This window comes from Bombina bombina, chromosome 1 (assembly GCF_027579735.1).
Source record: "Bombina bombina isolate aBomBom1 chromosome 1, aBomBom1.pri, whole genome shotgun sequence".
NCBI classification, from domain to species: Eukaryota; Metazoa; Chordata; class Amphibia; order Anura; family Bombinatoridae; genus Bombina; species Bombina bombina.
The window spans coordinates 1,252,630,644-1,252,654,643 of record NC_069499.1 but is presented as its reverse complement, the minus strand read 5'-3'; the positions used below and the strand labels follow the sequence as shown (position 1 = coordinate 1,252,654,643).

Here is a 24,000-nt window from a genome sequence, read left to right as displayed (position 1 = left end):
TATTGTCTAGAATACCTGATGCTATCTCATACATAGTGTATGTGTGATGAGTTTTATTGAGTATTTCTGTCCAGGTGGGCACTCCGGTTTTCCAGTACCTAGCTATGCAGATCCTCGTGATTGTGCATAATATCCTGATAAACGTGTTGATATGTTTATTATATGTGTGGATGTGTTCATGGAGAAGAGCTTGTTGTATTGTGAGGGTAATGTGTTCATCTAGGATCTGGCTAAGGAAGGCCGACAATTGTTTCCAAACTCCTGATACTTCTTTGCAATCCCACCACATATGTTTATATGTTCCTATTTCCCCGCACCCTCTATAGCATAATCTATTCCCTAGAGAACTCATGTGGGCTGTTCTTATGGGGGTCAAATACCAGCGATATATGGTTTTAGCAACATTTTCTTTCAGATCTACACTTATAAGTCCTTTCTCAGCTTCCTGAAATATTTTTCCCACTCTTTGATGTCTTTACAAATGTGTAGTTCCTGCTCCCAGGCCAGCATAGTTGGAGTTTTAGTGGTGTTTTGGGTGGATTGTATGTTTATATAAAGTAAAGAGATAGTACGTTTATCTCGGCTTTCTGATTTGCCGAAAGTTTCTATTAAGGTGGTAATGTCATCACGTGGGTGTTTAAGGTATGATTGCATAGCCGAGGAGATCTGTAAGTACATGTACCAATGTAACTTTAGTGGGTCTAATCTCGACTGTAGTTGGGCATACGAAAGTATTTTCCCACCCGCCATGTAGTCCGCTACTCTGTACAAGCATTTATTTTCCCATTTCTTGAGTTGATCCCCAAGTTCTCCTGGGATTATGTATCTTATTGGTACGTATAAGGAATACTGTGGTAGGAGGTGATATTTTGTCCTAGCTGTATTCCATGTCTTCACTGTTAGGTTTGTGGTGTAAGGTCTGGGACTCCCTCCGTTTTTTTATGCTGCCTCGTGATCCCAAATTATCGCATCTATCTCACCCCAGCCTCCCATCTTTGCTTCTAGAGTGGGCCATATAACCTCCCTAGATCTTTTCAGAAGTAGAGTATCTTGGGCTAGTCTGGCGGAGTTGTAATAATCTAGTAGATTAGGGACCCCAATTCCCCCTAGCGATTTATGTCTGATTAAGACCGATTTTGCTATCCTATTCATTTTGGTGCCTCTGATAAACACCAGTATTTCTTTCTGTAATGTTTCTAAGTCTGATTTTATTACTTTAATGGGAAGAGTTCTAAATAGATATAAAATCCGTGGCATGGCATTCATTTTCACTGCTGCTACCCTACCTAGCCATGAAAACTTAAAGCTTTTCCATTTTGAGAGGTCTTGTTTAATTTGTCTGAATAAAGGGATATAGTTTACTTTATACAATTGTGTGTGGCAGGTCGGGAGGTGTATTCCTAGATATTTTAGTGTGTGTTTCATCCATTTGAAGTTGAAGTTCGTTTCTAGTAATGTTTGGGTTTGCTGGGGGATTGCGATTGGTAGGGCTTCGCATTTTTCTGGATTAATCTTAAACCCCGAAATGTCAGAGAAAGTCTTTATTGTTTGGTATAAATTGGGTAGGGTTATCAATGGGTTTGTCAAGGTCAGTAAAATATCGTCCGCAAAGAGGGCTAATTTATACTCCGAAGCATCTATCTTGATCCCCGTTATGTCTGGCTGCGAGCGAATTTTAGCCGCTAGAGGCTCTATACATAGCGCAAAAAGCAGTGGGGAGAGGGGACACCCCTGTCTGGTCCCATTTCGGATTGGGAACGGTTTTGATTTATAACCTGCTGCTGAGACTTGCGCTCCCGGGCATGAGTAGATAGTTCTCAAGGCTGTTATAAATGCCCCTTCGAATCCCATTTTACTTAATGTTAAGAACATGTAGTCCCAATCAATCCTGTCGAACGCCTTCTCCGCATCCAAAGAGAGGAGCAGAGAAGGCGTTCGTGTCTCCCCCAAAATTTGAATGAGATTAGTCACTTCAAGTATATTGTCTGGGGCTTCTCTACCTTTGACAAAACCCACCTGATCTGGGTGAACTAGATGTGGGACAATATGTTTGAGACGATTCGCTATAATTTTCGTAAAAATTTTAAGGTCTTGATTGATAAGGGATATTGGGCGATAATTCTGACATTTCCTATGGTCTCTCGCAGGTTTGGGAATCACCACTATTTTAGCAGCTAGTAGTTCTGGTGGTATATTTCCCCCCTCCATAATATAGTTACAAAATTTAACTAAATGTGGGGTTAGTGCTGTTTTAAAAAGTTTATAGTATTCGGCAGGGAAGCCATCTGGTCCCGCCGCCTTCCCGGGTTTAAGATCCTTAATAGCCCCTAATACTTCCATGCAGGAAATTGGTGCGTTAAGCGCGTCCCCCTGTTCTTTGGATATTGTTCGTAACAAATCTTAGGAGAAAAATGTTGCGGCTAATGTGTCTGTCTCTTCATTATGTGAAACTTTTTTTCCCATCATATAATGTTCCATAGTATGTCGCGAATATGTCTACTATTTCCTGAGGGTGTGATGTTAGGGTGTTGTTTGGTGTCTCAATAGCGGGGATCGTAGAGATCCTACATCTCTCTCTGATTTTATGTGCCATGTATCTATCTGGCTTGTTTGCATATATAAAATATTGTGCTTGAATTTTATGGATGGCCCTTGTTGCTTGTGAGTGAAGTAGTGAGGCTAATGCAGTTCGCTTGGTGCTGAGAGTGTTTAGGATAGCTTTAGTTTTGAAGTGTTTGTGTCTTTTCTCTAATTCTTCAATTTCAGTGTGTAGTTTTAATTGTTGTCTATATTGCTGGACCTGTGTTGTTTTTTCTTTAATGAGGATCCCCCTTATGACTGCCTTGTGTGCTGCCCATGTAATTCCTGGATTACTAGCAGTATTAGTGTTTATTTGCCAATACTCCAGTAATTGTTTAAGTACGCTGTCGTGTGTTTGGGGTTTTTTGATATATGACGGGTCAAAGGTCCACATTTTACTTCTCTTTGGGTCACACAATCCCTCCACCTGTAAGGTGAGGATTGAGTGGTCAGACCACACACAAGTGTGTATCTGAGAACTGTTGAGTAGGGGTTGTAAGATCTGGCTCACATATATATAATCCAACCTAACATAGGTCTTATGTGCTGCCGAATAGAATGTGGTCTCTCCTGTTGGGCCATATAAAGTGTTCCAAGTCTCTATCAGAGAATGAGGTAATAGGCTTTCTTTAATTGATTTAACTATGCGATTGTGTCTGGATTGTTTGTTGGTTAAGGGTTTGTTGTTATTTGGGCTAATGGGCATCATGGTAATATTAAAATCTCCGGCTAAAAATATTTTAGTGTGTGACCACTGTGTGAGTAGGTGTGATATGTGTTTGAAGAATTCGTGTTGATTCTCGTTTGGCGCATATATATTGCAGAGCGTTACTTCTGAATTTGAAATTCTACCTCTCACTATCAGGTATCTCCCGTCAGTATCTGTTAGTATACTTTCTTGTGTGAAATTGAATGAGGAGTGGATCAGAATAGATGTACCACTCTTTTTAGATGTTGCTGTGGAGTGATAGTGTATGTTAAAGTGTTTCGCCCAATATTTTGGGATTTTGTTCTCGAGAAAGTGGGTCTCTTGGAGGAATAGTATATTAGCATGCAGAGATGTGTATTGTGTCATTGCGATGCGCCTTTTAACATCAGTATTTAACCCTCTTACATTGTGGGATAGTATCTTTATTTTAGGGAGCATGTTGATTTATGTGTTTTAGTGTAATGTATAAAGACATCTATTACCTGAGAGTCTCTAGACTGGCTGTTTAGCTGGATGGTTTCCCGCAAGTCATGGTTAGAGTAGGTGATCATTGTTGTGTCGTCACTGGGAGGGAGGAGGGAATCAAAAAGAAAATACATGAATGCAAACTTAGTAAATAACTGTTTAAAGCCCTTAACCATAGGGCTCTCAATAGGTAAACTGTAAAGTATTGTGAAGATACGCAAAGGTAAAAAAAGAAAAAAAAAAGTCTGTTATGCTGGGGGGACCTGTGTCCCTAACTGCATCATAGGACCCCTGCAACTGCAGCCTGGAAGAGAGCTCCAGAAGTGGGGCTCCCTCTCAATGTCCCCGCAAAGGGTCAAAACACACATGCCTTCTTCCTCACATGTGTTTGTAAGGCAAACTAGAGTTATCTCATTTAGTCTCTTTAATCATCGATCTTCTCCAATCACTTTGTTGTGGAGAGCATGTATCCATGTTTGCTCTGGTATTGCAAAGGGTCTTCTAGGAAATTTTCCCTCTTGTTTCTCTGAGTTTTTGTTTTTTATGGTTTATTGTCTGCCATTTTGGTGGGTCTGGTTGCCTGTCTGTGTTTTTACCCCTTGTCGGAGTCGTTGTTGCTGCAGGGATGTTGGGTATTTCTAAAGATAGGATCTTACAGATCTCTGGTATGTCTTCTGGGTCTTTTAGCGTAATTGTCTGAGTCTTTTATTATGTGCAGGGCGAATGGGAATCCCCATCTATACTGTATTTGGTGTTTCCTGAGTATAGTGGTAAGAGGGCGTAATGTTCCCCTCCTCTGAAGTGTTCGTACACTAAGGTCTTGGTAGAACTGTATCACGTTGCCTTGAAATTTGAGAGTTGGATTTTTCCTTGCAGACTGCAGAATTTTATCTTTATCTGGAAAGAATGTTAGTTTAATTATAATGTCTCTTGGGGGCAGACCTGGTTTAGGCCTAGGCTTTAGCGCTCTGTGGGCTCTCTCGATATGAAAAACATAGTCTGATGGAGAATTTGTAATTTGAGTGAAGAGTTGAGTAAGGTATGCTGGGATATCCGCTGGAGTGACTTCTTCTAGAACCCCTTTAAGGCGGATATTGTTCCTCCTGCTCCTGTTCTCCAAGTCCTCCATTTTGTCTTGAAATTCTTCTAACATTTGTTGTTGTGTCGCCAAGTCTTGGGATATCTCATCTACTTGTTCCACCATGGCGTCTTTTTGATCTTCCAGTGTCTCGACTCTATTACCCAACTCAAGTAGTTCAGTCTTGAATTCAGAGAGGCTGCTTGTTACTGATGAATGTATAGAATCGATCTTCTCCCAAAGCTTCTCGAAGTTATCTGCAATATCTTTCTTGGAAACCAAGAGCTTAAGGTCAGCCTTTGTTATCGGGCTGTCATCTTGTAATTGTTGATGAGCTTCAGTGTCAGATTCTTTGTCTGCTTCTGTGCCCAAAGTTTGTTTATTTGTTTGGGAGGACTTAAAAAATGTTGACATGGCTGTTGGCTTGATTGTTTTATCGCCCTTAGTGGCTCTTTTAGCGGCCATTTTGGAGTTGGGTAAGTGTAATCAAGAGATTTGCAAAAAAGGAGGGAGGTAAGAGAAATAAATAAGTGAATAGCCCCTTTGCTCAGTAGCTGTTTAGGCTGCAGACGTGTTCAAAATTATAAGTTGTAGCAACCTATATCCCCTCACTTGTTAGCGTGACCCTGAGTTTTCCTTGATGTAATTGGTAAAGCAGGCAATAGTTAGAAATAGCAACAAGAGGTGTGAATGTTATTTCTATATCATCATAAACATCAATATGACGCAGTTTTCTTTGTTGTAGCTAAAGAATCTTTTCCGCCAGCATAATCTGAGTAGTTGTTCACATTTCAAACATTAGGCCCATCACACAGTTTCATATTTCTGCAGCCTTCACTTCCTCTGGGAAATCAGTGATGTTGTGATATCTTTATATGTATATATTTAGGGTGTTTCTGGTAATCTATTCTCTTCTGCTCCCAGAAGTTGTAGTGCACCCCTATCTGAATCTCCAGGACAACAGTAAGGATGTCTGAAGTTAGAGGGTTTTAGATTTTTATATTTCCTGTGAGCTGGCCCTGCAGCTGTCTAGTGGTTTCCGTGTTTGAGGGACAGATTATTCAGCAGGTTTCTGTCTGTGTACGTGGGGTAATGAAACTAATTCCCCTTTCTGCTGCTTTATCTTAATGTTTACTGACATATATTGTGAATACAGTTCGAAAAATTGGTTGATTCAATGTGTATGAGGAGTGTATCGTCTATTTTCACTGTGGTGCACTTTCCCTTCACCCGGACCAATTTTCAAATAAATGCCCTGTTAGGAGCCTCTGAGAGTGATCTGCTCCTGTTCTTGTAGCCTTTTCTTTTCCCTTTTAGGTATATTTATGTGGGGTAATGCAGTCTTTATTAGTGAAGCCGTAGCATCGATATAATGTGGCGCTGCTTTCAAAATGGCGTATTTTTGCGCCACTGTCCTCTTGTCTGCGTTCTATTTTTATTATGTTATGGCTCCCCCACCTAAATGTCTGACCCCTTGTCAATATGGGTTGATGCTTTGGGAGGTAGTCCTAGGGATAATTCGGGCTTTTTGCTTACCCCTCCGGTGTGTCTCAGTTGGATATCCGTGTCCGGGAAGTTTCTTGTTTAGATAGGAAGCCATCAGATCTATTTCTGGAAGACATAACACATCTGAACAATCTGAGAAAACACATCTGGATGGAGCGACCACTCCCCCGGATGTAAAGTCTGACGGCTGAGATAATCCACTTCCCAATTGTCTACACATGGGATATGAACTGCAGAAATTAGACAGGAGCTGGATTCTGCCCAAGAAAGTATCCAAGATACTTCTTTCATAGCTTGGGGACTGTGAGTCCCACCCTGATGATTGACATATGCCACAGTTGTGATATTGTCTGTCTGAAAACAAATGAACGGTTCTCCCTTCAACAGAGGCCAAACCTGAAGAGCCCTGAAAATAGCATGGAGTTCTAAAATATTGATTGGTAACCTCACCTCTTGAGATTTCCAAACCCCTTGTGCTGTCATAAATCCCCAGACAGCTCCCCAACCTGAAAGACTTACATCTGTTGCGATCACAGTCCAGGTTGGATGAACAAAAGAAGACCCTTGAACTATACGATGGTGATCTAACCACCAAGTCAGAGAGAGTCGAACATTGGGATTTAAGGATATTAATTCTGATATCTTTGTATAATCCCTGCACCACTGATTCAGCATACAAAGCTGGAGAGGTCTCATATGAAAACGAGCAAAGGGGATCGTGTCCGATGCTGCAGTCATGAGACCTAAAACTTCCATGCACATAGCTACTGAAGGGAATGATTGAGACTGAAGGTTCCGACAAGCTGAAACCAATTTTAATCATCTCTTGTCCGTTAGAGACAGAGTCATGGACACTGAATCTATCTGGAAACCTAAAAAGGTGACCCTTGTCGGAGGAATCTTGAAATGTTTTGGTAAATTGATCCTCCAACCATGTCTTTGAAGAAACAACACTAGTTGATTCATGTGAGATTCGGCAGAATGTAAAGACTGAGCTAGTACCAAGATATCGTCCAAATAAGGAAAAACCACAATACCCCGTTCTCTGATTCCAGAGAGTAGGGCACCAAGAACCTTTGAAAAGATTGTTGGAGCTGTCGCTAAGTCAAATGGAAGAGCAACAAATTGGTAATGCTTGTCTAGAAAAGAGAATCTCAGAAACCGATAGTGGTCTGGATGAATCGGAATATGAAGATATGCTTCCTGTAAGTCTATCGTGGACATATAATGACCTTGCTGAACAAAAGGCAGAGTAGTCAACATCTTGAATGTTGACTCTCTTACAAAGCGATTAAAAAATTTCAGATCCAGAACTGGCCTGAATGAATTTTCTTTCTTTGGGACAATGAATAGATTTGAATAAAACCCCAGACCCTGTTCCTGAAATGGAAGTGGTATGATTACCCCGAAAGCTCCAGATCTGAAACACTTCAGAAAAACCTGAACCTTCACTGGATTTTCTGGGATGCATGAGAGAAAGAATCTTCTCACAGGAGGTCTTACTCTGAATCCAATTCGATACCCTTGAGACAAAACTCTGAATCCATTGATTTTGGACAAAATCTGCCCAAATGTTTTGGAAAAAAAGTTTAATCTGCCCCTAACAGCTGAGCTGGAATGAGGCCTGCACCTTCATGCAGACTTGGGGACTGGCTTTGGTTTCTTGGATTGGACCAAATTGTTACCTTGAAAAGAGATAGTAATCTAGACTTAGATATCATGCCAGTATTCCAATATCTGAGCCACAAAGCCCTAACATCAATTTTGATGATAACAAAAAATGGCATCACAGATAAAATGATTAGCATGTTGAAGCAAGCGAACAATGCTAGACAAATCAGGATCTGTTTCCTGTTGCGCTAAACTTTCCAACCAAAAAGTTGATGCAGCTGAAACATCAGCCATAGAAATGGCAGGCCTGAGAAGATAGCCAGAATATAAATAAGCTTTCCTTAGATAAGATTCAAGTTTTCTATCTAAAGGGTCCTTAAAGGAAGTACTATCTTCTATAGGAATAGCAGTACATTTGGCAAGAGTAGAAATAGCCCCTTCAACTTTGGGGATCTTTTCCCAAAACTCCAATCTAACTGCTGGCAAAGGATACAATTTTTTAAACCTTGAAGAAGGGATAAAAGTATTAGGCCTATTCCATTCCTTAGAAATATAAATCACATCAGGAACTGGAAAAACCTCTGGAGTAACTACAGGAGGTTTATAAAACAGAATTTAAACGTTTACTAGTTTTAGTATTTAGAGGACTAGTTTCCTCAATATCCAAAGTAATCAACACCTCTTAACAAGGAACAAATATACTCCATTTTAAATAGATAAATAGATTTTTCAGTGTCAATATTCGAGTTAGGATCTTCTGAATCAGGTAGATCCTCATCAGAGGAGAATTCAGTATGTTGTCGATCATTTGAAATTTCATCAACCTTATGAGAAGTTTTAAAAGACCTTTTACGTTTTATTAGAAGGTGGAATAGCAGACAAAGCCTCCTGAATTGAATCAGCAATAAAATATTTTATATTCACAGGGATATCATGTACATTAGATGTTGAAGGAACAACAGGCATAGTACTAGAACTGATGGATACATTCTCTGCATCTAAAAGCTTATCATGACAACTATTACATACCACAGCTGGAGATATAATATAAATCTACACTTAGCTTTGGTAGAACTGCTATCAGGCAGCAGGGTTCCAACAGTGGTATCTGAGACAGGATCAGATTGATACATCTTTCAAATGTAAGAGAAAAAACAACATATAAAGCAAAATTATCAATTTCCTTATATGGCAGTTTCAGGAATGGGAAAAAAAAATGCAAACAGCATAGCCCTCTGACATAGAAAAAGGCAAGAGGCATATAGGAAATGGGGTTTTAAATAATGACATTTGATGCCAAGTATGACGCACAATGCAAAAAGAAAATTTATGCTTACCTGATAAATGTATTTCTTTTTTGACACGATGAGTCCACGGATCATCTTAATTACTAATGGGATATTCACCTCCTGGCCAGCAGGAGGTGGCAAAGAGCACCACAGCAGAGTTGTTAAATAGCTCCTCCCTTCACTCCCACTCCAGTCATTCGACTGAAATTAGGAAGAGAAAGAAAAAGCCAAGGTGCAGAGGTGTCTGAAGTTTACAATAACCCACAGCCTGTCTTACAAGAACAGGGCGGGCCATGGACTCATCGTGCAAAAAAATAAATAAATTTGTCATGCAAAAACTAACTGTTAATGACAATAGACGTACCTGGTACGTCAGTTGTCTAACAGAGTGCTGGAAGTGATCACAATCGCTTCCAGCAGCTCTGAGGGTATTGCAGTGATGCCTCGATATGGAGGCATCCTGCAATACCCCTTTACAAGCCTCCGATGCAGAGAGAGGCACTCTGTGGCCCTCTCTGCACCGGTAGTGATGGTGCTGATGTCCGATTGTCCGGGTGGGAGGAGGGAGCATGTGCACGATGCATGCACACGTGCACGGGGCACGCGTGGATGGGGGGCGCGTGCACATGTACGTGCACACATTAGCCACACTGACACCAATGAAGGAAGGGGGAAAAAAAAGTTTTTGTTTTTTTTTACGTATAAAAGGATCTGGGAGGGGGAGGGGGTGGGGGTATTGTGGGGGGGGCTGCTACACTACAGAAATAATTAAAAATAAAAATAAAAGTTATAAATAAAATTAAAATACTTTGGTTTGTGGGGCCAAACTGGGTACTGGCAGACAGCTGCCAGTACCCAAGATGGCGGTAATTAGGTAGGGGAGAGGCTTAGAGAGCTGGAGGGGGGGATCAGGGAGGTTGGTGCTAAGGCAGGGGTCCATCACAACTAAATATTTTATTACTTTTATTTAAAAAAAAAAAAAAAAAAAAAAAACTTATTTAGTACTGGCAGACTTTCTGCCAGTACTTAAGATGGCGGGAACAATTGTGGGGTGGGGGAGGGAAGAGAGCTGTTTGGGAGGGATCAGGGGGTGGGATGTGTCAGGTGGGAGGCTGATCTCTAAAATTAACCCTGCAAGCTCCCTACAAGCTACCTAATTTAACCCCTTCACTGCTGGGCATAATTCACGTGTGGTGCGCAGCAGCATTTAGTGGCCTTCTAATTACCAAAAAGCAACGCCAAAGCCATATAAGTCTGCTATTTCTGAACAAAGGGGATCCCAGGGAAGCATTTACAACCATTTGTGCCATAATAGCACAAGCTGTTTGTAAATAATTTCAGTGAGAAACCTAAAATTGTGAAAAATGTAAAGTTGTTTTTTTTTTTATTTGCTCGCATTTGGCGGTGAAATAGTGGCATAAAATATACCAAAATGGGCCTAGATCAATACTTGGGGTTGTCTACTACACTAAAGCTAAAATTAACCCTACAAGCTCCCTAATTAACCCCTTCACTCCTGGGCATAAAACACGTGTGGTGCGCAGCGGCATTTAGCAGCCTTCTAATTACCAAAAAGCAACCACAAAGCCATATAAGTCTGTTATTTCTGAAAAAGGGGATCCCAGAGAAGCATTTACAACCATTTGTGCCATAATTGCAGAAGCTGTTTGTAAATAATTTCAGTGGGAAACCTAAAGTTTGTGACAAAATTTGTGAAAAAGTGAACTTTTTTTTTTTAAATCGCATTTGGCGGTGAAATGGTGGCATGAAATATACCAAAATGGGCCTAGATCAATACTTTGGGATGTATTCTAAAACAAAATATATACATGTCAAGGGATATTCAGGTATTCCTGACAGATATCAGGGTTCCAAAGTAACTTAGTGCTAATTTTGAAGAAAAGTAGTTTGGAAATAGCAAAGTGCTACTTGTATTTATTGCCCCATAAATTGCAAAAAAAGCAAAGAACGTGTAAACATTGGGTATTTCTAAACTCAGGACAAAATTTATAAACTATTTAGCATGGGTGTTTTTTGGTGATTGTAGATGTGTAACAGATTTTGGGGGTCAAAGTTAGAAAAAGTGTGTTTTTTTCCATTTTTTCCTCATATTTTATCATTTTTTTTAGTAAATTATAAGATATGATGAAAATAATGGTATCTTTAGAAAGTCCATTTAATGACGAGAAAAACGGTATATAATATGTGTGGGTACAGTAAATGAGTACGAGGAAAATTACAGCTAAACGCAAACACTGCAGAAATGTAAAAATAGCCATTGTCATTAAGGGTAAGAAAATTTAAAAATGGTTCGGTCATTAAGGGGTTTTAAAAAAAAATAAAAAAAAATTCTCTTGCGCTTTCCCTATAGAATGGGAAAAACAGACAATGTATCAGATAATGCCATTGATGACAATAGTGAAGCGATGTCTTGCAAGGAAGTGCATGTATGGGCGAAAAAATCTTGAGGGACACTTGAGAAGACTTTTGCATCCTATATTGAACATTGCCAATAGACTTCTGAACAGTATCCGCCTCAGGAGAAGTTGGTTCAGAAAAAGGGTCTAATCCAATAAAAAAAAAATATTTTTTTTAAATAAAAATTAACCTGTAAAAAAATAAATATAATAAAAACGTTACTGTCTCTAAATTCTGAAACTTAACCGTTTTTTATCTGGATGTGCAGACATTGTTAAATAGTTACAGCATCAATATAAGACAGAGCTACACCTCAGCTTAATTTGCTGCTGAGGTGCGTACCTGCCCCTATTGACACCGGTACTCAGCAGTAGAAGTTATTTTAAGGACCGCTTCCAATAGTCTGTCCTGTCCTAACATGCATGATAACACTACGGGGACTTATATTACAACCCTCTCTTAGCACAGAAATGCTGAGACAGTAGAGCGCAACCCCAAATGTGCATCACACACCTAGCTCCGCCCATTGTGGGTGGCTTAAAAGTAATCTCCCGGTGGACATCTTATGTTAAAGAGAAGCCGTGCTGAGACCGTAAAGTGCACCTCAAATCTGTGCTACATATAGCTCCGCCCATCGTAGGCATTTTGAAAGCAATCTCCCGGATGGCCTTCTATGCTAAAGTGAAGCCCCCGGGAATAATGAAAAGCCTCTCATACTAAGCTTATCTAAATGTTTGGACCATGGAGCACGACTCAAAATGGCGCTAAACATAACTCTGCCCATCGTGGGCGTTATGAAAGCAATCTCCCGGTTGGCCTTCTATGCTAAAGTGAAGCCACCGGGAGTAGAAATAAGCCCCTCATACTAAGTTTATCCTAGTGTTGGGACCATGGAGCGCAATCTCAAAATGATGCTAACAAAACTCCGCCCAACATGGGCGTTCTGAAAACAATTTCCCGGTCGACACTATATTTTAATATTAAGCCACCGGTAGTAGATTATCTAAGTACTAGGCCCGTGGAGTGCAACTAAATTAGCGCTCAAATACTCCGCCCATCGTAGGCGTTCTGAAAGTAAACTCCCGATCGGTATGTTCTTTTAAAGTTAATTCACTGGAGAAAGTAGTAAAAAGCCCCTTCTAAGTGCTGGAACCATGTAGCGCATATGAAAAACAATCTCCTGGTTGGCATTTTATTTTAAAGTTAAGCCACCGGGAGTAAAGAAAAGTCACTTCATACTGAGCCTATTTCTTCAGACCCTGTGACATTGTAACGCACTCCTAATCTTCTCTGTGCCCAGAAAGTGCTGTCGTTAAGTCCTCTCCTTTCATCTATAGGAGGCTATTGTCCCAATAATAATGTGCTCCACTTCCTCTTTTCCCAGAAAAAAAATCAGCACTTACCTTGAAAATCTGCCGACAGCAGGGCAGCTCAGCAGGTTTAGGAGTGTCCTCTCCCTCCCATAGCCCTGTGGAAAAAAGATAAAGCCTGAGTAATCTTGCTTAGGCTATCAGGGTTAGGGCAGCATAAATATATGGGAGGCACAGTGAGAATTATATCCCACAAGTCCCCATTGCTCTAAAGCCACCAAAAGCTCTACTGAAGAGACTGATATGGACTACGGCTACACCCTAGAACAAAGTAGCACACTCTGGCACTACTTTAAAATGAATAAACTCTTGATTGAAGAATCTATTCTAACACCTCACTTTACCTCTTCCTATCACTAACGTAGGCAAAGAGAATGACTGGAGTGGGAGGGAAGGGAGGAGAAATTTAACAGCTCTGCTCTGTTGCTCTTTGCCTCCTCCGGCTGACCAGGAGGTGAATATTCCATTAGTAATTAAGATGATCCGTGGACTCGTAGGCCTAGATTTAGAGTTCGGCGGTAGCCGTCAAAACCAGCGTTAGAGGCTCCTAACGCTGGTTTTGGGCGCCCGCTGGTATTTGGAGTCAGTGATTAAAGGGTCTAACGCTCACTTTTCAGCCGCGACTTTTCCATACCGCAGATCCCCCTACGCCATTTGCGTAGCCTATCTTTTCAATGGGATCTTTCTAACGCTGGTATTTAGAGTCGTTTCTGCAGTGAGCGTTAGAGCTCTAACGACAAGATTCCAGCCGCCTGAAAATAGCAGGAGTTAAGAGCTTTCTGGCTAACGCCGGTTCATAAAGCTCTTAACTACTGTACCCTAAAGTACACTAACACCCATAAACTACCTATGTACCCCTAAACCGAGCTCCCCCCACATCGCCGCCACTCGATTAAAATTTTTAACCCCTAATCTGCCGACCGCCACCTACGTTATACTTATGTACCCCTAATCTGCTGCCCCTAACCCCGCCGACCCCTGTATTATATTTATTAACCCCTAACCTGCCCCCCACAACGTCGCCGCAAGCTACTTAAAATAATTAACCCCTAATCCACCGACCGCAAATCGCCGCCACCTACGTTATCCCTATGTACCCCTAATCTGCTACCCCTAACACCGCCGACCCCTATATTATATTTATTAACCCCTAATCTGCCCCCCTCAACGTCGCCGACACCTGCCTACACTTATTAACCCCTAATCTGCCGAGCGGACCTGAGCGCTACTATAATAAAGTTATTAACCCCTAACCCGCCTCACTAACCCTATCATAAATAGTATTAACCCCTAATCTGCCCTCCCTAACATCGCCGACACCTAACTTCAATTATTAACCCCTAAACTTCCGATCGGAGCTCACCGCTATTCTAATAAATGGATTAACCCCTAAAGCTAAGTCTAACCCTAACACTAACACCCCCCTAAGTTAAATATAATTTTTATCTAACGAAATAAATTAACTCTTATTAAATAACTTATTCCTATTTAAAGCTAAATACTTACCTGTAAAATAAATCCTAATATAGCTACAATATAAATTATAATTATATTATAGCTATTTTAGGATTAATATTTATTTTACAGGCAACTTTGTAATTATTTTAACCAGGTACAATAGCTATTAAATAGTTAAGAACTATTTAATAGTTACCTAGTTAAAATAATAACAAATTTACCTGTAAAATAAATCCTACCCTAAGATATAATTAAACCTAACACTACCCTATCAATAAAATAATTAAATAAACTACCTACAATTACCTACAATTAACCTAACACTACACTATCAATAAATTAATTAAACACAATTGCTACAAATAAATACAATTAAATAAACTAGCTAAAGTACAAAAAATAAAAAAGAACTAAGTTACAGAAAATAAAAAAATATTTACAAACATAATAAAAATATTACAACAATTTTAAACTAATTAAACCTACTCTAAGCCCCCTAATAAAATAAAGCCCCCCAAAATAAAAAATTCCCTACCCTATTCTAAATTAAAAAAGTTACAAGCTCTTTTACCTTACCAGCCCTGAACAGGGCCCTTTGCGGGGCATGCCCCAAGAATTTCAGCTCTTTTGCCTGTAAAAAAAAACATACAATACCCCCCCCAACATTACAACCTACCACCCACATACCCCTAATCTAACCCAAACCCCCCTTAAATAAACCTAACACTAATCCCCTGAAGATCTTCCTACCTTGTCTTCACCATCCAGGTATCACCGATCCGTCCTGGCTCCAAGATCTTCATCCAACCCAAGCGGGGGTTGGCGATCCATAATCCGGTGCTCCAAAGTCTTCCTCCTATCCGGCAAGAAGAGGACATCCGGACCGGCAAACATCTTCTCCAAGCGGCATCTTCGATCTTCTTCCATCCGGTGCGGAGCGGGTCCATCTTGAAGCAGGCGACGCGGATCCATCCTCTTCTTCCGATGTCTCCCGACTAATGACTGTTCCTTTAAGGGACGTCATCCAAGATGGCGTCCCTCGAATTCCGATTGGCTGATAGGATTCTATCAGCCAATCGGAATTAAGGTAGGAATTTTCTGATTGGCTGATGGAATCAGCCAATCAGAATCAAGTTCAATCCGATTGGCTGATCCAATCAGCCAATCAGATTGAGCTCGCATTCTATTGGCTGTTCCGATCAGCCAATAGAATGCGAGCTCAATCTGATTGGCTGATTGGATCGGCCAATCGGATTGAACTAGATTCTGATTGGCTGATTCCATCAGCCAATCAGAAAATTCCTACCTTAATTCCGATTGGCTGATAGAATCCTATCAGCCAATCGGAATTCGAGGGACGCCATCTTGGATGACGTCCCTTAAAGGAACAGTCATTAGTCGGGAGACATCGGAAGAAGAGGATGGATCCGCGTCGCCTGCTTCAAGATGGACCCGCTCCGCACCGGATGGAAGAAGATCGAAGATGCCGCTTGGAGAAGATGTTTGCCGGTCCGGATGTCCTCTTCTTGCCGGATAGGAGGAAGACTTTGGAGCACCGGATTATGGATCGCCAACCCCCGCTTGGGTTGGATGAAGATCTTGGAGCCAGGACGGATCGGTGATACCTGGATGGTGAAGACAAGGTAGGAAGATCTTCAGGGGATTAGTGTTAGGTTTATTTAAGGGGGGTTTGGGTTAGATTAGGGGTATGTGGGTGGTGGGTTGTAATGTTGGGGGGGGGTATTGTATGTTTTTTTTTACAGGCAAAAGAGCTGAAATTCTTGGGGCATGCCCCGCAAAGGGCCCTGTTCAGGGCTGGTAAGGTAAAAGAGCTTGTAACTTTTTTAATTTAGACTAGGGTAGGGAATTTTTTATTTTGGGGGGCTTTGTTATTTTATTAGGGGGCTTAGAGTAGGTGTAATTAGTTTAAAATTGTTGTAATATTTTTATTATGTTTGTAAATATTTTTTTATTTTCTGTAACTTAGTTCTTTTTTATTTTTTGTACTTTAGCTAGTTTATTTAATTGTATTTATTTGTAGCAATTGTGTTTAATTAATTTATTGATAGTGTAGTGTTAGGTTAATTGTAGGTAATTGTAGGTAGTTTAATTATTTTATTGATAGGGTAGTGTTAGGTTTAATTATATCTTAGGGTAGGATTTATTTTACAGGTAAATTTGTTATTATTTTAACTAGGTAACTATTAAATAGTTCTTAACTATTTAATAGCTATTGTACCTGGTTAAAATAATTACAAAGTTGCCTGTAAAATAAATATTAATCCTAAAATAGCTATAATATAATTATAATTTATATTGTAGCTATATTAGGATTTATTTTACAGGTAAGTATTTAGCTTTAAATAGGAATAAGTTATTTAATAAGAGTTAATTTATTTCGTTAGATAAAAATTATATTTAACTTAGGGGGGTGTTAGTGTTAGGGTTAGACTTAGCTTTAGGGGTTAATCCATTTATTAGAATAGCGGTGAGCTCCGATCGGAAGTTTAGGGGTTAATAATTGAAGTTAGGTGTCGGCGATGTTAGGGAGGGCAGATTAGGGGTTAATACTATTTATGATAGGGTTAGTGAGGCGGATTAGGGGTTAATAACTTTATTATAGTAGCGCTCAGGTCCGCTCGGCAGATTAGGGGTTAATAAGTGTAGGTAGGTGTCGGCGACGTTGTGGGGGGCAGATTAGGGGTTAATAAATATAACATAGGGGTCGGCGATGTTAGGGCAGCAGATTAGGGGTACATAGGGATAACGTAGGTTGCGGCGGTTTACGGAGCGGCAGATTAGGGGTTAAAAAAAATATGCAGGGGTCAGCGATAGCGGGGGCGGCAGATTAGGGGTTAATAAGTGTAAGGTTAGGGGTGTTTAGACTCGGGGTACATGTTAGAGTGTTAGGTGCAGACGTAGGAAGTGTTTCCCCATAGGAATCAATGGGGCTGCGTTAGGAGCTGAACGCTGCTTTTTTGCAGGTGTTAGGTTTTTTTTTCAGCTCAAACAGTCCCATTGTTTCCTATGGGAGAATCGTGCACGAGCACGTTTTTGAGGCCGGCCGCGTCCGTAAGCAACTCTGGTATCGAGAGTTGCATTTGCTGTAAAAATGCTCTACGCTCCTTTTTTGGAGCCTAACGCAGCATTTGTTTTAACTCTCGATACCAGAGTTAAATTTATGGTGCGGCCAGAAAAAAGCCCGCGGAGCGTTAACAGCCCTTTTACCGCCGAACTCCAAATCTAGGCCATTGTGTCTTAAAAAAGAAATTAATTTTTTTGGCGCCAACATCATCCGGAAATGACACACTCGCATCATTGCAGACGCAACCTTGTGTAAGGAAACTCGGTGTCAACTAAGACGCCGGAAATTATGAATTTGCGCCAAAAATGATGCAATAAACATCAGCATTTTGCGACCTCGTGAGCCTAATTTTGCCCGCGAAAAATGAGAAACTGAAAAAAAAAAATAAACCCTAGGTAAAAAAAATAATTTTCATGAATAGGTTTTTTTCCCAAATATGAAACTAATAGTCTGCAAAAGAAAATATACATAAACCTGACTCATGGCAAATATAAGTACAATACATATATTTAGAACTTTATATTAATACATAAAGTGCCAAACCATAGCTGAGAGTGTCTTAAGTAATGAAAACATACTTACCGAAAGGCACCCCATCCACATATAGCAGATAGCCAAACCAGTACTGAAACCGTTATCAGTAGAGGTAATGGAATATGAGAGTATATCGTCGATCTGAAAAAGGGAGGTAGGAGATGAATCTCTAAAACCGATATCAGAACCCCTATGAAAAGATTTCCCGCAAGGAAAACCATAGAATAGGTGATACTCCCTTCACATCCCTCTGACATTCTCTGTACTCAGAGGAATCTGGCTTCAAAATGCTGAGAAGCGCACATCAACATAGAAAATCAAGCACAAACTTACTTCACCACCTCCATAGGAGGCAAAGTTTGTAAAACTGATTTGTGGGTGTGGTGAGGGGTGTATTTATAGGCATTTTCAGGTTTGGGAAACTTTGCCCTTCCTGGTAGGATTGTATATCCCATACGTCACTAGCTCATGGATTCTTGCCAATTACATGACACACACACACATATATACATACATATATACATATATATATATACATACACACACACATACATACATATCTCAAAACAGAATGCTCCTGTCATGGTTGATTAAATATTTCGTACCTGCTCTATGTTAAATGTTTGCATATATTGTGTATTATTATTGTTTTTGTATTTTATTGTACCCAATTGTATCAATGCAATGTTTTGTGATCCCAGGACATACTTGAAAATGAGAGAAATCTCAATGTATCCTTCCTGGTAAAATATTTTATAAATAAATATATAAATAAATAAATATATATATATATATATATATATATATATATATATATATATATATATATATAAACTAAAAATAGCAATAGGGAGAGAAACTATACTTTTCAAAAACACCTAGTAAATAGTGTTTATAAATTTGAAAAAACTAACAGAATTTTATACCTAGCCAGTGTTTAGCTGAACATAGGCCTGGTGCAGACCCCAAAATAAATTATATAGATTCAGTATATTTTTATAGAAGAAAAATATATATACATAGCAGAGCTGTATGAGAATACTATGTGTAAAGAAGGGGAATACAGCACTCAGCGCAAAATACTCCTAATTGATCTGATATGCAGATTAAAGGCTGAAACATTAGTATCCAGACACAAAAAACATCTGACACACCTCGGTTAACTCAAAAAGCCATGATATTTATTCCTTATAGAAACAAAGCTAGCATGCAATTGTCATATCACATGTGGGGCCCCACTAAAGTGGATAAATAGACCACAGTATGTATGTGTATACAGATTACCGTAGGACATAATATGAGCCACAAAACAACAGAGATACATAGATACAAAGGTTAGCGGATAATGTCAACAAATAGTGACTGAGAACACTGAAAGATATATCAATCTTAATGTGCAAAGTCCTGATGAAAAGACTTGATGTAGTATATTGCTTAGAGTCTCTAAGTCACTGATAAGGCATTAAACACTACTGGTCGAAACTGACATTATCGAGGTAAGAGCGTCCTCAAATATCATTTCACCTGATATCTCCAATCTCAGCAATTTTCAGCTCGTTATCCTTGAGCAGCGCATGTAATTGTAACAAATGCATACGACCTTGTTTGTTGCAGCGTGATCCGGGTATGCTGGGCAAAGAGGCATTCAGGTAAGTGGACTGGGATTCCTCCTCTGACGTCCTTTCACTCCCAACAGGTAACGGTCTGTATCTTTGCTCCAGAGAACACAGGTCAGACTTGAAACTCCGTATGTCGGTAAGCTGATTTCTTACGCCTCTGCCACAGAAACTTTTCCGGCTCCTTTCGAAAATGCACCCGCCAATCTTTACAGGTGCATCTACTGCTGCTTCAATATGATTAGGTCGACGCGCGTTTCGCCTCACAATGCTGTGCGGTCGGGGCCTCGTCAGGACTGTCAATCAATCAGGAATGGAACTTGCTGCTTTTATTGATTGCTCACCTGCCAGTATAGAGAGGTGTGTTTATACCAGCCAATCATCTTTGTTAAAGGTGTGACACCTAGTTTTAAGAAAAGCTGTTCGTTTACCCTTCTACTTCACTTTAATATTTACCTATAAAAAAACATCAACAGGCACAGGGTTGATATAGATAAAAATACAGTGTGATAGATCTCTGGCGGTTAAGCAAGATTAGTAGCAAGTTAGGAAGGAAACAAAAAATCACGGCATTTAGAAGAAAACCGAAGTGTGCAGAGCTTGAAGCAAACTATGTCAAAAGGACACACAAAGTGAAACTAATTATTTTCCTGTGTATCTAGACAAAAGGTCTAGAGTAAATTAATGATTAGACTATACAAAGTGTTAGAAAAATAACAGCGACTTGTTCGCATTATGCCTTAATTTAAGGAGTACCATTGTTACCACTTATAGTACTTTGATCCTATGGATTGGCTGAGATGCAGCTTATAAGCTAAGGAAATTCCTTTCCACCTTGATTATTCCATAGATATTATTTATATAAATGGTAAAGATTGTGAATAAAATAGTATGAAGAAGTAATTATGTATTTAGCTATATAATACTATCTGTATTCGCTAGGAAAACTATTTTAGTTTAAGAAGGATCCATATTCTATTCTCTCATTCAGGCCAAGAGGGGACACTGTCTGAAGCACATATGTCCATCTTGCTTCTTTTTTAAGAAGACATGCATTATTATCCCCACCTCTACCATTCATGATTCCCTGGTCAATTGCTACAAACTTTAAGGAGGAAGTATTACTATTGTGGACATCTTTGAAATGTCGTGCTACACTAGTGTCTCTCTCATAAAGGATATCATTACACTATACCCTTCATCAAGTTTCAGAAAGTAAAAAAGAAAATGAAGCACAAAAGGCGTTAACATCACTCTTAGCTGACAGTGAGGGACGTACTACATTCCGTGAAAGTGATACAATTTTTAGAACCAAGCTAAAACCGAAATCCACATTCATGCCTTCAATTGCACAGGTTCCTGCTATTTCACTATTTGTAAAATCTGTTGAACAAGAAATTGAGCAATTACCTGATGATTGGATTTGGGTTGATAATTTATCCCTCAAGGAAAGGAATGCCATTATGGAACTCATGTCAGCTAAGGGAATTATTTACAAGCCGGCCAATAAGGGAGGAAATTTAGTCCTATTAGATGAAACTTACTACTTAAATGAGGCAAAAAAGGCAACTTCTAGATAAGACCCAATATGAAAGACTTCAGAGAAATCCATTGATTTTGATGAAATCAAAACTATCACATTTTACAAAATGGAAGGGTTGATCTCTTTAGATGAGTTTAAATTTATGAATCCGGTTTGTCCAGTGATGCCCACCTTTTACATTATCCCGAAGATTCACAAGAATAAATGCCATCCACCTGTGAGACCAATTGTGTCGGGGATAGGGGGCATCAGTGAACATATCGGACAATATGTGGATTTTTTCCTAAGACCATTTCTTCTTTCCCTTCCTTCTTACGTAAAGGATACCCCAGATCTTTTGCGCAAATTGGACGATGTAACTGTCTCCCCCAATACAATCCTTGTATCCCTTGATGTAGAGAGCCTCTACTCATCAATTCCGCATGAGGCAGGAATTAAAGCCAGTGAACACTTTTTGAAAACCAGGGGTTCTGGAAGTGACCAACATACAACCTTTGTAATAGACCTATTAAGGTTTATTCTTGAGAATAATGTTTTTGAATTCGATGGTTCTATTTATAGGCAGGTCAGGGGGACAGCAATGGGACCAGTATGTGCACCCACATATGCATGTCTGCATTTGGGAGCATGGGAGTTGGACATATTTGAGCAGTTTGAGGATGTGTTCAGCTCCTGTGTGTCCCTTTGGATTAGATATGTGGATGATATCCTGATGTTTTGGGATGGCCCCCTGGCCTGCCTACAAGAATTTGTCAATTCACTCAACATTAACAACCGTAATATTTTACTGACATATACATATAGTGAAAAGGAGCTTCCGTTCCTTGATATTTGCATTAAAAAAGAAGGCTTGAGCATTTCTACTGAAAACCATCGTAAAAGTACGGCAACTAACAGCCTATTGGAGGCATCTAGTGGTCACCCAGAGTCCCTAAAGAAAGGAATCCCCTATGGCCAATTGCTAAGACTAAAGAGGAATTGTTCCTCAAAAATGAAATTTGAATACCATGCAGAGATTATGTGTAAAAATTTTCTAGATAGAGGATATTCACATAATTTGATAAAATCGACTTTAAATAAAGTAAGAAAACTTAAGCGAAATGATCTGCTGTATTGCAGGAAAAATGTTAAGAATGAAAACTATATTAGATTCATAACCACTTACAACTGCCAATGGCAAAATATAAGAGATTTTGTCACACAACTGGCATTTACTTTCCCTTGATGACAAAATTGTAGAAAAAGTTGGAAGCAAACCTCTTGACTGCAAAGAAATCTCCTAACTTAAAGGATAACTTAGTCAAAAGTAGATTTGTGAGGTCAGAACCAGATAAATGTTGGTTGAATAGACACCAACAAGTAAAAGGTAACTTTCCCTGTGGACATTGCGTATACTGTCCCTATATGCGCAAATGTAAAACATTTTCAGCAAATACTGGGAAACATTTTGACATTAGATGCTTCTCTAATTGTAACACCGTTGGTGTGGTATATCTCCTGAGCTGCTCCTGTCCCCTGTTCTATGTAGGTAAAACCAAACGCATGTTCAAGGACAGGATACAGGAGCACCGGGATGATATCCTTTATGAGAGAGACACTAGTGTAGCACGACATTTCAAAGATGTCCACAATAGTAATACTTCCTCCTTAAAGTTTGTAGCAATTGACCAGGGAATCATGAATGGTAGAGGTGGGGATAATAATGCATGTCTTCTTAAAAAAGAAGCAAGATGGACATATGTGCTTCAGACAGTGTCCCCTCTTGGCCTGAATGAGAGAATAGAATATGGATCCTTCTTAAACTAAAATAGTTTTCCTAGCGAATACAGATAGTATTATATAGCTAAATACATAATTACTTCTTCATACTATTTTATTCACAATCTTTACCATTTATATAAATATCATCTATGGAATAATCAAGGTGGAAAGGAATTTCCTTAGCTTATAAGCTGCATCTCAGCCAATCCATAGGATCAAAGTACTATAAGTGGTAACAATGGTACTCCTTAAATTAAGGCATAATGCGAACAAGTCGCTGTTATTTTTCTAACACTTTGTATAGTCTAATCATTAATTTACTCTAGACCTTTTGTCTAGATACACAGGAAAATAATTAGTTTCACTTTGTGTGTCCTTTTGACATAGTTTGCTTCAACTCTGCACACTTCGGTTTTCTTCTAAATGCCATGATTTTTTGTTTCCTTCCTAACTTGCTACTAATCTTGCTTAACCGCCAGAGATCTATCACACTGCATTTTTATCTATATCAACCCTGTGCCTGTTGATGTTTTTTATAGGTAAATATTAAAGTGAAGTAGAAGGGTAAACGAACAGCTTTTCTTAAAACTAGGTGTCACACCTTTAACAAAGATGATTGGCTGGTATAAACACACCTCTCTATACTGGCAGGTGAGCAATCAATAAAAGCAGCAAGTTCTATTCCTGATTGACAGTCCTGACGAGGCCCCGACCGCACAGCATTGTGGGGCGAAATGCGCGTCGACTTAATCATATTGAAGCAGCAGTAGATGCACCTGTAAAGATTGGCGGATGCATTTTCGAAAGGAGCCGAAAAAGTTTCTGTGGCAGAGGCGTAAGAAATCAGCTTACCGACATACAGAGTTTCAAGTCTGACCTGTGTTCTCTGGAGCAAAGATACAGACCGTTACCTGTTGGGAGTGAAAGGACGTCAGAGGAGGAATCCCAGTCCACTTACCTGAATGCCTCTTTGCCCA

At 39.6% G+C, this 24,000-nt stretch overlaps 1 protein-coding gene across 1 annotated transcript in view; it reads right to left on the bottom strand.

The window, feature by feature from the left end:
- The window catches only part of LOC128664299 (DNA topoisomerase 1-like), a 571,968-nt gene that overhangs the window by 230,571 nt on the left and 317,397 nt on the right, over positions 1 to 24,000 (bottom strand). The window contains exons 7-8 of the mRNA XM_053719139.1: positions 4,906 to 5,194; positions 3,772 to 3,853 (exon numbers count right to left, since the gene is read on the bottom strand). Of these exons, the coding sequence (XP_053575114.1) occupies positions 3,772 to 3,853; positions 4,906 to 5,194 (371 nt within the window). The remainder of the gene's footprint in view (positions 1 to 3,771; positions 3,854 to 4,905; positions 5,195 to 24,000) is intronic.